Raw genomic sequence first — 14,660 nt, forward strand, 5'->3', positions numbered from 1 at the left:
AGTTGGAGGCCACGGAAGGAGTGTTGTATGGCATTGAAGCTCGTTTGGAGGTTAGATAGCACAGTGTCCAAGGAAGGGCCAGACGTATACAGAATGCTGTACAAGGCAAGAGCAACATCATTGATATATACAGAGAAAAGAGTCGGCCCGAGAATTAAACCCCGTGGCACCCCCATAGAGACTGCCAGAGGACCGGACATCACAGGAGCGCTACAGAAACATCGCTAACCAATGGTCTCTTGCTAGTGCTCATGTGCATTAACCCTTAGCCTACAATGGTCACGGCCCTGTGTGAAATCAAATTAGCATTTTTTAAAATCCACATTAAAATGTCTGTTCAAGCTGCGTCTCAATCCGCCTATATTAACGCATCTGCGGTGAAAGGTGGCAGAGCTAAAGCGGTGTTTATTAAACCATGAGACATCCCAAAAGTCGGGCTTCTCACAAAATCGGATGTAGCGTCCAAACGGTTTGGCCCTCAAACTACACTGTTGAAAATGAGATTCTCACGAACAAGATGATGATCTCTGTTTTGCTCTAGGGCCTTCACAAGCCTCAAGACTCGTCTGAAGGTTCCCGATACCAGTAACAATTAAGGATAAATAAAGATTAGTGCCTAAAATAAGGGCATAAATGCATGTAAAAAATTTACTTATCGTATCTCTCAGACAGACGCATAATAAAACATATTGTAGGGCTCTGCAGTGCCAGCATCCCCTCAGTTGCAGCACGACCCTGCTCTTTCCAAAGGCTGCTCTGGGAAGGCTAGCCTCGCTTTGTGCTTCACGTGAGCTCCAGACGTGTCAATGAGGAAGGAAACCAGATGGACTTCCTCTTGCTTGTCAGTTGTCAAGTATTTTCCCTCCGGATATTGTTCATTACATAGGCAGGCTGACTTATAGAAGCTTGGCACTGCTTAGTGGTTTTTTTGTGCTTTATCTGCCATCAGGAAAATCATGTTATGCTCTTAAGTCTCATCATGCAACCAAAAGTTTCCTCAGTAGTGGTATGTTAATGGCTATGTCTGCTTGACTTGGATAGAGTAGGCTATACACTGACATATGCCCAGCTGTCTGCTGTGCTGCTACCATGGCTTCTTTAGCAGTAGTGGTGTACACCATTGTGTAATAGGTTTAAAGCTTAACCAAAGGGGAACTTGTTCTTCAATCTTATTTTTCTCTCACACATTCAGATACGGTCAGGCTTTGTTGTAGGTTGAACGGATGATAACACTGATGGGGCTCTAAAACCCCACATGCTTTGGATGGAAAATTGTGTACAACTTGTTTACCAAAGTTATTTTGTTTATTGTTCTATTAGGCTTTTGATGAAGTATTTCTCATGCCTAATTCACACAAATGATGTCGATTTCTTAAGTCTGCCTATGTCATGATGCATTTGATATCCTTTTACTGTGCTGTTGGGTACATTGTGGTATCCAGATGTCCATACCGTGCCAGTGCCATCCCGGGATATACAGTTCTACCAGTAGTGCACACAAGGGGAGTTATTTTTTTTATATTTTTTTCAAAGTAAAAAAAATAAAAAAAATGCCCATAACCTCACTTACCAGAATGCCAACAAGTACTAAGAAATTCTCATAGCGGATGTTATGTAAATGCTAACGAACACATGCAGTCATTTACTACTAGGACAGGCAACCCAGCTCAAAGTTATCAATTATCTCAAAATGCAGTTTGCAGCACACACAAACCAAATATTAGACAGCAGGGTTCTTAATCCAGGAGGGGATTGTCTCTGCTACTGTTACCAAGAAGCTTTATCTTGCAAGTTAACGTTAGCCCCTTAGCTAAAGTTAGAGAACCCAAGCTACAGAGAATGTATTTGGCACATATTAACTTAACTTACGAGATATATAGTTGGCAAAAATTTGTATTGAATTTCAAGTGTAACTTGATCACCTCACTTAAGTTCCCCTCCGGGAGTGACTCACCTCACGAAGCTCCCATTTTGCTAATTTAGCTTCTTTGTAAACAAACACGACTGCCTTAAACTTGTTTTTTGGGGAAACTAGTACCTGTAGGCTTCATGACTTCATCATAAATTATCTAGTGGGCAAAATGAACGTGTTCTGCATTATCTATTAGTGCACAATTTGACTGCTTGTATTTATATAAAAAATATTCATATTCAAATCCCCAAAAACGTCACTTACCAACAAGTACGAAGGCAGTGTTTCCTAAACTTTTTATAGTCCTGTACCCATTCAGCAAACATTCAACCTCCAGCTGCGTACTGTTTCTAGCACCAGGGTCAGCACGTTCTCAAATGTTGTTTTTTGCCTTCATTGTAAACTTGCCACACACACTATACGATACACTCATTCTTATGAATACTGAATGTGAGCTTTAAATTATGGTCTGCAAAGAACTTTAAACTTGTCTCAATTTTTAACAATGTCAGTACTTAGCCCCTTGATAACCAGCGCCCTTCAGTATGTTGTAAAAGCATTACATGGTCGCTGCCCATATCATTGCGTTGTACAGAAAATACACAAGAGTTCGGTGGCCTTGCTTTACAGTGAAAATTGTTAACTTTGTTCGTGTCCAAAACGTCTTTCAAGCTGTCAGGCATCGTCTTGGCAGCAAGAGCCTCTCAGATGCTGCAGTGTACCCAAGTGACGTCAGGGGCAACTGCTTCCACATGCGTTACCACTCCACTATGCCTCCCTGTCCATGGCTTTTGCACCATCAGTAACAGATACCAACACATATTAACCACAAGTCCATTTGACGTCACAAAATTGTCCAGTACTTTCAAAATATCCTCTCCTGTTGTCTTGGTTTCCAGTGGTTTGCGGAAGGTGTCTTCCTTAATTGACCCACCCATAAATGTAATGGACATATACCAGGAGCTGTGCCAGGCCCACCACGTCTGACCCATCCAGCTGTAACGCATAGGATCCACTGGCTTATAAATAGACGCAGTAATTGTTTTGAAACATCTCCTTGTCACTGATGTGTCGTGAATCAATGTTTGATGAAGGCTTTCTCTTTTTTGGCTTTCCCCCCCCCCAAGATTGTCCCAGCCTTATCTGTGGCAGCAGGAAGAATTAAGTCCTCCAATAGTATGGGGCTTGTCTCTCTAAGCCATTCAGTAGCTCACCATATACGATGCTTTTAGCCCTATCTTATTAATAGTATGTTTTATTTTAGCAAATCAATTAATGAATTGTTCATCAGCCTACTCGCTTGGGGGTAGAAGCTGTTTAGGAGCATTCTGGCCCTAGACTTGGCGCTCCGGTGCATCTTGCTGTGTGGTAGCAGAGAGAACACTCTATAACTTGGAGTGACTTGAGTCTGACAATTTTATGGGCTTTCCTCTGACACCACCTATTATATAGGTCCAGGATGGCAGGAAGCTTGGCCCCAGTGACGTACGCCTTACGGTCAGATGCTGAGTAGTTGCCATACCAGGCGGTGATGCAACCGGTCAGGATGCTGTCGATGGTGCAGCTGTACAACCTTCTGATGATCTGTGAACCCATGCCAAATCTTTTCAGTCTCCTGAGGGGGAATACGTTTTTTGTCGTGCCCTCTTCACGGCTGTCTTGGTATGTTTGGACCATGATAGTTTGTTGATGTGGACACCAAGGAACTTGAAGCTCACAACCTGCTCCACTACAGCCTCGTTAATGGGTGCCTGTTCGGCACGTCTTTTCCTGTAGTCCACGATCCGCTCCTTTGTCTTACTCACATTGAGGGAGAGGTTGTTGTCCTGGCACCACGCTGCCAGTTTTTTGACCTCCCTATAGGTTGTCTCATCGCTGTCGGTGATCAGGCTTACCCCCGTTGTCGTCAGCTAACTTAGTCTTACTACTCGAAAGTCGTCTTAATTCTCACTCAAACTCCCGTGGCTTATTTTTCAAATTAGCATGATTTTTTTTCTTCTAAAATGTCTGTGCAAGAGTCAATGTTTCATTGAGTTGAGGACTTTTGCGCACCAAACACGGAAGGAAAGGCACTTCTCCCAATATAAGTGAACCCCAAATCAATGTATTTAGAATATTTGCCCCTTTTCGATGGTCTGTTCGGTGCTTTCCCGGGTAAGGGGAGGGTAGCTCTTCAGCTGCATCAGATTAACAACTGTCAGTGTCCGTGCTAGCTGGGCTAACAACAAATGTACAATTACTGATGCTAGCGTTGGTTGTGCTCGTGGAGGCAGCAACTTGCCGTCAACAGGTGAAGTACTGCTGGTAGTAACAGTTCTACCAGTAGAGCTGGTATGGGTCTCTATTAGAGGTTGACCGATTATGATTTTTCAGCGCTGACACAGATTATTGAAGGACAAAAAAAGCTGATACCGATTAATCTGCCAATTTTATTTATTTGTAATAATGACAATTACAACAATACTGAATCAACACTTTAACTTAATATAATAGGTCAAAATCAATTTAGCCTCAAATAAATAATGAAACATGTTAAATTTGGTTTAAATAATGCAAAAACAAAGTGTTGGAGAAGAAAGTAAAAGTGCAATATGTGCCATGTAAGAAAGCTAACGTTTAAGTTCCTTGCTCAGAACATGAGAACATATGAAAGCTGGTGGTTCCTTTTTAACATGAGTCTTCAATATTCCCAGGTAAGAAGTTTTAGGTTCTAGTTATTATAGGAATTCTAGGACTCTTTCTCTCTATACCATTTGTATTTCATATACCTTTGGATGTTCTTATAGGCACTTTAGTATTGCCAGTGTAACAGTATAGCTTCCGTACCTCTCTTCGCTCCTACCTGGGCTCGAACCAGGAACACAACGACAACAGCCACCCTCGAAGCAGCGTTACCCCTGCAGAGCAAGGGGAACATCTACTCAGTCTCAGAGCGAGTGATGTATGACACGCTATTAGCATCCCGCTAACTAGCTAGCCATTTCACATCGGTTACACCAGCCTAATCTCGGGAGTTGATAGGCTTGAAGTCATAAACAGCAGAGCTGTTGGCATAACGCACGAAAGTGCTGTTTGAATGAATGCTTATGAGCCTGTTGATGCCTACCATCACTCAGACTTAATTATAACATAACACACAGAAATGCGGGGCCGTAGGTCATTAATATGGTCGAATCCGGAAACAATAATCTCGTAAACGAGCCAGGCGGCCCAAACTGTTGCATAAACCCTGACTCTGCGTGCAATGAACGCAAGAGAAGTGACACAATTTCACCTGGTTAATATTGCCTGCTATAACCTAGATTTCTTTTTAGCTAAATATGCAGGTTTAAAAATATATACTTCTGTGTATCGATTTTGAGAAAGGCATTGATGTTTATGGTTTGGTACACGTTGGAGCAACAACAGTCCTTTTTCGCGAATGCGCACTGCATCGATTATATGCAACGCAAGACACGCTAAACTAGTAATATCATCAACCATGTGTAGTTATAACTAGTGATTATGATTGATTACGTTTAATGCTAGCTAGCAACTTACCTTGGCTTCTTACTGCATATGCGTAACAGGCAGGCTCCTCGTGAGGCAGGTGGTTAGAGCTTTGGACTAGTTAACCGTAAGGTTGCAAGATTGAATCCCTGAGCTGACAAGGTAAAAAATCTGTCGTTCTGCCCCTGAACAAGGCAGTTAACCCACCGTTCCTAGACCGTCATTGAAAATAAGAATGTGTTAACTTACTTGCCTAGTTAAATAAAGGTGTAAAAAAAAAAAAAGGCAAAATCGGTGTCCAAAATGACAGATTTCCAATTGTTAACTTGAATATTGGCCCTATTTTAATCGGTCGACCTCTACCCCCCAACGGCGTACCCCAATTTGGGAATACTTGTAATAAGGAATCGTTAGACAACGCTAAATAAATGCTAATGAGGGCATCGCCAACATGTTGTACGTTTCTGACCTAAATGATCCAATTTAACTCAAACGCTACTTAACCAGCAAGGCTCTTGTTCCAGGAGGGGATTCTCTGCTGTCAACAAGCGAATGCTTGATTTTTGGAAGAAGCAAACCACTTAACTAGATAACTAGCTACTAAATTAGCAAACCAAATGTACAACTGTAGAGCATTTAGGACATAATATTTATAAAATATCTAGCTGGCAAACATTTTAGTTGTGAATTCCATACTGTGATTAGATCAACTGCCGCATGCTGCACAACCGTGTGACTCACAAGGCACCGGTATCTTGTCATTGTGTGCTTGTAAACAGTGACGGGACTACAGTAAGCTACTGTACGTAATGTGACGGATGAAATGAAGAACGCAATGTTCTTTATCTCCTAATGTATTGCACATGTTGAGTGCAGGTGTTTACTTAAAGTAGCTACAAATATTCAAATAGATTTGAATGCTTAAAATAAATAGTTTTGGCGGTATTATAAAACCATCCTGTGGCTTGTTCCAAATTCCCCGGTATACTGGCCAAGCCTATAGTCATCAGGCTATGCTCAATGCTCGTCTGATTTTATGGGTGTGCTTTGCGAAAATCTAGAGGATTTATTGACCGTGTTTGTACCCCACAACTTCATTTATCAGCCTCATCTGGGGGCTGCTAACAGCTAAAAATATTTAGAAAAATGTCAGCACCTTGAACACTATACTGATTGACTGGCTGTTGTAATGAATGTCCTGTGGGCTATAAAACAAATGACTGCCCAGGTACTGGCATGCTGCTTTTTATGCGTACAGATTATCTGATGAATATGCCTGTGGATCTGTCTGCTTGTGTGTGTATGTAGGTGAACACATATATGAAAAGGAGGAAGCTCTGCTGATTGAAGTTGATAGCCTGCTGCATGCTTTGCATTTCAATCTTGTCACCCTATAAAGGGATGGTTTAATGGGTTGAGTGATAGCAAGGCCTCAACGTTTAGAGTTTGGCGCGGCATTGCGAGGCAATTTCCACTGCACGGGGGCAGGTCCAAAATGAACTCTAATCTGAGTGCTTGATGTGAAATATGTGGTTGTTACCCCTCATCCAAAAATGCTGATAGTGATCCACTGAGTTAGTATGCATATGGGAAATGAAGGGACTACTTCCTCACCTGTTGCTGCTTGACATATTAGTTCTATCATAATGTTCAAAGGACATTAGCTAGATTATCAAGATGAATCTTTTTGTATGACTAGACTTTTTGAAGATTCATAACAAGGGTAATACGATGGTGATTTCGAGATGGTTAGATTTCTCTATTGCACAGTGCTTTGTGCAGTGTGCCTGTCACTTGAATGGGCCTTACTGAACAGTCCACTACATTTCCCCACCAAGCAGGATCTATGAAGTTTTACCCACTAAATTGACTTGTTCAGTATGATCATTTTTCAATGTGACTGTGTTAATTTGTTCTCGTCCATCTCTCTCAGGGCCTGTCTTCACAACCACTGATACGATTTACTGGAAGCCAAGGGGTAAGTGCATTCGTAGTTTTTATAAACTTTTTAATTTTCTATCTGTCCGAGTGAAATTGGGATCACTGTCTTCAAATGATATGTTCAGTTTGCACCACCTATCAGTAAAGAATGATTAACTCAGTGACTGTCCTGTGTGTATAACCAGGCACTGACTAAATTGCCTCTGTCACTGCAGTGAGCTGTATTTGTTGTCTGCAGGTGACTGGCAGGATTAGATTTTCCTGTAATTTTAGGGTGGCTGCACTGAGCAGGAAGAGCACAATTGTTCTTACAGCCCTGGCGTAGTGGTTCCCCTCCCAGTGTGGAGGGAAAGGAAAGGAAAGCTGAGAGACAAGGACCCAGACCAGCCCATCACTCTTCCAGTTCTAGCAGCAATAGCCTGTACAATTCACCCATACATTCTGCAGTAGCATTAAAATAGAAATTCTCTTGCATTCTCATTACGAGCAGCATTGTATGCATTCAAGACATTTAGCTCTGCTAGTCCAACGTTTCTCCACCAAACGAAAGCTTACTAATGTGGAGCAGTGGAGCAGACTCAATGTCAGAGGTAACTTTTCAAACCGTTTTCATGTCTTTCCTTATACCCTGTGGTGTTTACTGTGTAGATTGATCTATTTGTTATGTCAGAGGTCTCCAGAACTTAAACTGGAGCGGTGCCTCAGATCTTGCTAACGTGTCTAATTTATTGGTTTGGATAAGCTAGGTAGGCCTTATGTCCAATCAGTACTGTTTAGGACTAGATAAGCTAAAGCTAGTTGGGCTGCCTGAACAGTAGCATGTAGAGAAGGAAGGCGGTTCCTAGCAATCCAGTGAGTGACTATAGAAAGGTTTGTGGCCATTGGATTGTTCTTTTTAACTTCTCTCTTGAATGTCTTTAACCCTCAGTCTGTAATATTTGATAAAGCCAGAGAGTATTGAAGGAGCAGCTGATTTCTTCTTATTGTGGTAAATCTCCATCAGATGCCTGCATTTTTCCTCCCTGGCTCATTTCAGATGCTTGTATTGGGAGAGGAGGGATCAGTAATTGGTCCGATCAACTTGAGAGATCAGAGGGTTAGAAAATATGGTGTTTTTCCGTGATGAGTTATGGCTGGGCTGGGTGTGAACCTTTTTAGAGTTCACTGGAACGCTAATGAGAGAGGGTAATGAGGGGGGAAAGCTGCTAAATGATGTCGGCTGCTCCGTGAGTCCCATAACATTAACATTCATTCATATTGGCAGAGCTTTCATTCACAGCCACTTCCAGGGTCAGGGTGGCATAATAGAACCAGCTCAAAGAACAGCCAGGAAAGGTAAACATCCTGTTTGTATCAGTGTTCCTCAGGCTGTATTTGGCGAGGACCGGTATGTGCCAGCGACGATGGCCCCCTGCTTTACACAGCCTCTCCTGCCGCAGTTTCATTAATTATAGTGCTGAGGATGAGACCAGAGGAGCTGCTGTGACGGGCCAGTCCTCTCGAGTCCCCCCCGGCCTGAAAAGAGGCTTTGTTTGCAAAATAAGAGGGGGGGCTATTAAAATCCACTTGCTTTTCAAATGTTAGCGGGGTAGGGTGGGGGACTGTGTCTGGGCCAGAGGGTACACTGGAGTGTGCCGTTCATTCAGCTTTTTGTTGAGGATTAACTTCCCCTCTTTCCATGCTCCCATTTTTTTCATTTGAACATTTGATCCATGTTTTGGTAATGCATAATTTTGTTTTAGCATTTCCTCTGGGAGATGGCTGCTTCCAAACTTTCTGGTTTGGCTGGATGCAGTGTTTTTATGGAGGGGCACTGGTTTTTGTGGATTAACAAGGCTTTTAAAGAGGGTTGTCAGTCACCACCTGATGGTAACATGTCTACGTGAAGTTCCAGTGTACATAGATAACTGCCAGTATGCTCAGCCAGTAGCCCATTACTGCAGCAATACTTTGGTTGGCCCCATGCCTGCAATGGGAACAGGGCATCTGTTACGCGAAGTCTTAGTCAGGCCCGGTTCTGTCATCCTGTAGTGTCCGACTGACTCACCCCTCTGCCTTCGTGAGTTCCATTCTCTCTTAGTCATCTTGGGTTACACACACACACACACACACACACACACACTTCCATTATATGTTTTGTGTGTGTGAGGGTAACATACTCCTACAGCTGAGGAAGATTTCAACGTAAGTGTATGGTGTGTACATATGCAGAGTCACCTCAGTTAACAGGAAGCGGTGAATGTTGCTAACATTCAGCGGAACCTTTGAATGCGGAAGCATGACTGTTTTCCTGTATTTGTTTTGTTCTTGTGACGTAAGATTAATGTAATATCCAGGCTACCTCAACTGGACATTTAGTAAATGGGGCTAATCCCATTGAGTTTCATATAAACTTACAAGGCAATCCGTTGACAACTCGGCACTGTGAAAGGCTAGATCTCTTCATGTGGAGCATGTAAGGCAGGGTTATACTGGAGCGGAGGCTCAGCATCTCACGTAACAGAGCCCTTGGCTCCCAGGAAGGCGGGGACACTGTTTATTTATAGATGGCCACCTGCAGGCTTCACATGTGTTGGGACCTTGGGTAAACAGAGCCGAGTGAATCACTGATTTCCAACACTGCAGGGAGCCGCCAGGGGTCTGTCAGCCAGCCAACTACCCCAACACAGCCCTTGCCCTGCCTCACTCCTCTCCTGTTAGACAAGACAGACTAGCTCACATACCCAACTACCCTCTACCCCTGCAAGCATAAGTCCAGGATCAAATTAGGAATTTTTTTGATTTATCTGTTCCTATGTAGGAGAAGAGGGACGCTTATGTCTGTTCATTCACCACTAAGGTCTAAGGGGCCTGGTTTCTCCTAAGGGTGTGTTTGGAAATTTGCAGAATAATCAATTAATTTACGAACGCTCCACACCCATTGAAAATGGACTGTGTCAGTAAACGTTGGCAAAAAAGCATAATACAATTTTCAGCCGCACAGTCTGGATAACCTGAACAGCCTAACCAGCTCTGCTAGGGCAAGTAAAATGGACAGTGAGGTGTTCTCTCATTTTGTGTCTGGAAGTAGCTATCAAGCTTGTCAACGTTAGCCAGTTGGCTTGGGTACTTGACTGCCATTGTGGGGTCAGAAAGCTCAGATCAACCCTACTCCAGTGTGCGCTCTAAATGCTCTGAATTTAAGAATGGATAATCTGACAACGGTCCGAATTTACGAACGCCCAGAACGCACTCTGAGCACACACTGTCACTCCAGATTGAATTTACGAACCCACCCTAAACTAACATATGGAATTGTTTTAATATGGTCATTCCAAGGATAATTTACCTCTTTGATTTGGAATTTTTGTGTGAAAATGATTTGATTGAATTTGGCCTTACTGCTATTAGCCCATAGAAAAGCATATTCATACATGGCAAAACAGATGGTCAAAATATCTATAAAAAAGGAAGTATGTTTTGAAGGGTCTGTCCTATATCAGAGGGATTTTTTTTTACACTAGTACTTCCATTATTTGTTTTACCTTGTACTGCGCTACCTTCAGACGAGGTTTGTGGGCATCCTAGAGAAAAACGTGTTTGAGAATCTTACCTTTCGATGGTGGTGTCATATTAGTGTGTAGCCCAAACTGTTAGGATGCTTCAGACAGAAGGTGGTCGTGGTGGTACCAACTTCAGACGAATCTTGTGGATTTCATATTGTTTGAGTCCTATTAGTTTGTCGGCCAAACCTTTCGGAAGTTAAAGAATGTTTTCGTGACGACCCGATTTTTGGGATGTCTCCTAGTCTGACACCACTGTAGCTCTGCCACCTTCCACTGCAGATGCGGGCCGGTCGATTTTGAGACTCAGCCCATGCAAAAACATCTGTAGATTAAACAGATATTTGCTTATGCTAATTAATTTCCATGGGGGCGTGGACATCGACTCTAGGTTAATGCCAGTTTAGCCTACTCACTGTTTCTCTAAGATTGTGCTGTTTGTGTCCTAGATACTGAACTCTGACAGCTCAGCAACACCTGTCTAAATGAATATTTGTATTCTCTTGTTGCGGCTTGCATTTTACAAATAATTTTCCCTCTTTAAAAAAAAGTGTGGCCCCTGTCATTAGATGCATCTGGACCTCAGCGCTGGGCGGTAGTCATTTCCAAGTTTGCCTAGAAGTAACACCTGTAAGGTTGGCACAGCAGAGCAATTGTCTAAGGGTGGGGTGGGGGGTCAGACTGGGTTGCGTCGAGCTGGCTGTGTATTTGCATTTACTAAGAATGTTACAGCATGGAACATGTGGGCTAACCTAGCTCGGCCATGCACCCCTGTATTAGCTTGAAGCCATGCACCCCTGTATTAGCTTGAAGCCTCACCCTGTTACTCATCCCACACCGCCACCATGCAGAATGAATGACACACATACCTATACTGCACATTTGTTTGTTTAGTACACATACAGGCAATTTCCTTAATAGCACAGCTTCATTGGCACAGATTCTACAAGTGTCTGGAACTCTGGAGGGATACAACACCCTTCAGTCTCAGGCGCTGTTCCAGAGTATCCCATAAGTGTTCAATTGGGTTGCGATCTGGTGAGACACACTTGAAATCCCCTATGCTCCTTTGAAACAACTCTTTCGAAGTCAGAGATTTCTTCTAGCCATGGCAGCCAAAATAATGGGTAACTGGACATTTTTATACATGATTATAAGAAAAATTAGATGATAATTAAGCAACTAACTTAGGAACCACACTTGTGGAAGCTTGAAATATACACAGTGTACAAAACATTAATACCTTGCTAATATGGAGTTAAACACCCATTTGCCCTCAACAGCCTCAATTCGTCGGGGCATGGACCCTACAATGTGTCAACCGTTCCACATACTGGCCCACGTCGACTCCAATGTTTCCGCAGTTGTCAAGTTGGCTGGTAGTGGATCTCTACTCTGACTAGCTTGTTCCATCTCATCCCACAGATGCTCAGTTGGATTGAGATCTGGTGACTGGGAAGGCTACTGCAGTAAGCTGAATTCACTGTCATGTTCATGGAACCATTCCTGACAATGTTAGCCTTGTGGCATGGGGAAGTTACCCTGCTGAAAAAATAATTTCCCAGATGGATACACTGCTGTCATGATGCAATGTTCCGCTATCCTGTGGCAGTCAAACGTTGCTCCACTTATCAATGTGTGCCATGAAAACACATCTAACACCACCAAAAGCCTGCGACGTTGACACAGGGCATGATGGATACATGTACTTATGGATTTCTCAATACCCTAGTCCTCCCATCAGTGTGAAACAGAAGGAACCGGTATTCATCAGACCAAGCCATGTTTTTCCAGTTCTCCGGTGTCCAGTGTTTTCATTCCTTAGCCCACTGCAACCGCCGTTTCTTGTTTTTTTTATGAAAAAAGTGAAACTCTGTATGGTTGTCGGCTGCCATACCCCATTCATGTCCAGGTACATGTACCATGAGTTATGGGTCTTGGGCACCGATGTTACGACTTTTACTTCCTCTAGATAGTTTAAGTTTGATCGTCTTCTCGGCGTGTCACTGGGAACTTTTTGTTTTGTTTTTTTGGTTAGACTAGTTTGATCTCAGGCTCACTCTTGGGGTGGCAAGTACCCTAGTGGTTAGTGCGTTGGACCACTAACCGGAAAGTTGCAAGATCGAATCCCCGAGCTGACACGGTAAAAATCTGTAATTCTGTTCCTAGGCCGTCATTGAAAATAAGAATTTGTTCTTAACTGGCTTGCCTAGTTAAAGGTAAAATTTAATGAATTGTCTTAATTATTTATTCACAGCATGCATAAAACATCAGACAAACTCAGTAGCCTACATATAGTTGATTTGATTAAAACATGTCTATATATGGAAAAATACTGGTTCTAAAATTTCGACCGGTCCTTTTTAGTCGGACAGCCTTAGATTTACTATGTAACATCTATGGGATCATAGCTTTCACCTGGTCAGTCTGTCATGGGAAGAGGTCTTCCTAAATGTTTCCTTTTTATTATGTCAGTTACTTGCTCATATGTGACGGGGTGGTGAGTGGGTTTACTGTATCTGAAGAGGTCACCCAGGGGACAAGTAATGCTTTGACTTTATTCACTGAACATGTCAGAACACCAGATGGGTCTGGGGCATGCTTAGTGGGTCAACCAGCATTTAGAGCTTTGCAGATATTTGTAGTTTAATTTCTAAAGCTGATATGGTTCCCCTATTGGAGACCTACTGTACTCCACACCAGTACATGAGATTGCTCATAAGTGGTTTTACTGTATATGGAGGGCAGTGAGACATTCGGCAAACTGCTGTAAGAATAATTCTCTAAATCTGTCACAAGCTGGTGGATGTATTGATTGTAACAGATTATGGATGACCTTTCCTATATTCATCATTAAATGCACTCAGGGAAGGATGTTAACCATTTGATTTATTATTTTCTCTGTCCACAGAAAATATCAATACCGTGGTCGGAAAATCCGAATGAGCTGCGACTGTTTACTTTCTACTTGTCCAATGTGGGTAGAGACAACCCACAGGGCAGCTTTGACTGCATCCAGCAGTACATCACCAGGTGAGGGACCACAGAGGAACTGGCCTCATCCCCTCTGACATATAACACATGCACACATTCGTCACTCATTCACGCATTATATATACATTTAACACCCTTTTTAAAGAGTTCTATTTTGGATTGAAGCTTCTGTGCCATAGCCCCCCCATGCAGAGGAGTTTGTTAACATGGTTAAGAGCTGAACAGGATTGTTTTTAGGAGAGTACTATCTGCTCTAGTGGTTTTCGGCCTATCTGCCTCTGAAGTCTGATCGAAGAACAATGTTGTGCAGATGTATTGAATTGAGTCAGATGTTTGCGTATTGACGTAAGGAGAGGAACTAAGTCTCTGCTCTGACTGTCTAGTGTTTTAACACCTATCATGTCCTCAACCATTTCTAATGAGATGTGTTTGGCTGGAGATCACCCTGTATGCTTATGAGCCCCTAATTCCAATATAAACCAGAGGCAGAGCTGCCAACTTTATTTCATCCTCTGCCAAACCATCATCAAAGTTAGGAGGAATTAAAGGAGGAAACCAAGTCCAAACCAGGAAAGATTAGGATTTAATGCAAGTTGGTTTGTTAATGTGTGAATCCACTGTTGAATAGAGTATCAAGTTATAATGCCCTCAAGGCAGTGGTATGTCATGAATATTAACCCGGCTAAGAGCGTTGGGCATAAAACGTTTACTGAATGTACTTCCTCACTAGTATTTATAGGCAGTACAGTTTCACCTAAGTTTTTTTCCTTCAGTGGTAGCAA

At 42.7% G+C, this 14,660-nt stretch overlaps 1 protein-coding gene across 2 annotated transcripts in view; it reads left to right on the forward strand.

Annotated features, from left to right (window-relative positions):
• LOC109902515 (RNA polymerase II elongation factor ELL) overlaps positions 1 to 14,660 on the forward strand; it is a 42,154-nt gene that overhangs the window by 14,203 nt on the left and 13,291 nt on the right. Inside the window, exons 2-3 of one of the 2 annotated variants that reach the window (XM_020498920.2) lie at positions 7,335 to 7,379; positions 13,796 to 13,917. In XM_020498920.2, coding sequence (XP_020354509.1) covers positions 7,335 to 7,379; positions 13,796 to 13,917 — 167 coding nt within the window. The remainder of the gene's footprint in view (positions 1 to 7,334; positions 7,380 to 13,795; positions 13,918 to 14,660) is intronic. The other variant, XM_020498921.2, reaches the window with a different exon arrangement.

Source organism: Oncorhynchus kisutch, linkage group LG13 (genome assembly GCF_002021735.2).
Source record: "Oncorhynchus kisutch isolate 150728-3 linkage group LG13, Okis_V2, whole genome shotgun sequence".
In the NCBI taxonomy this organism is placed as follows: Eukaryota; Metazoa; Chordata; class Actinopteri; order Salmoniformes; family Salmonidae; genus Oncorhynchus; species Oncorhynchus kisutch.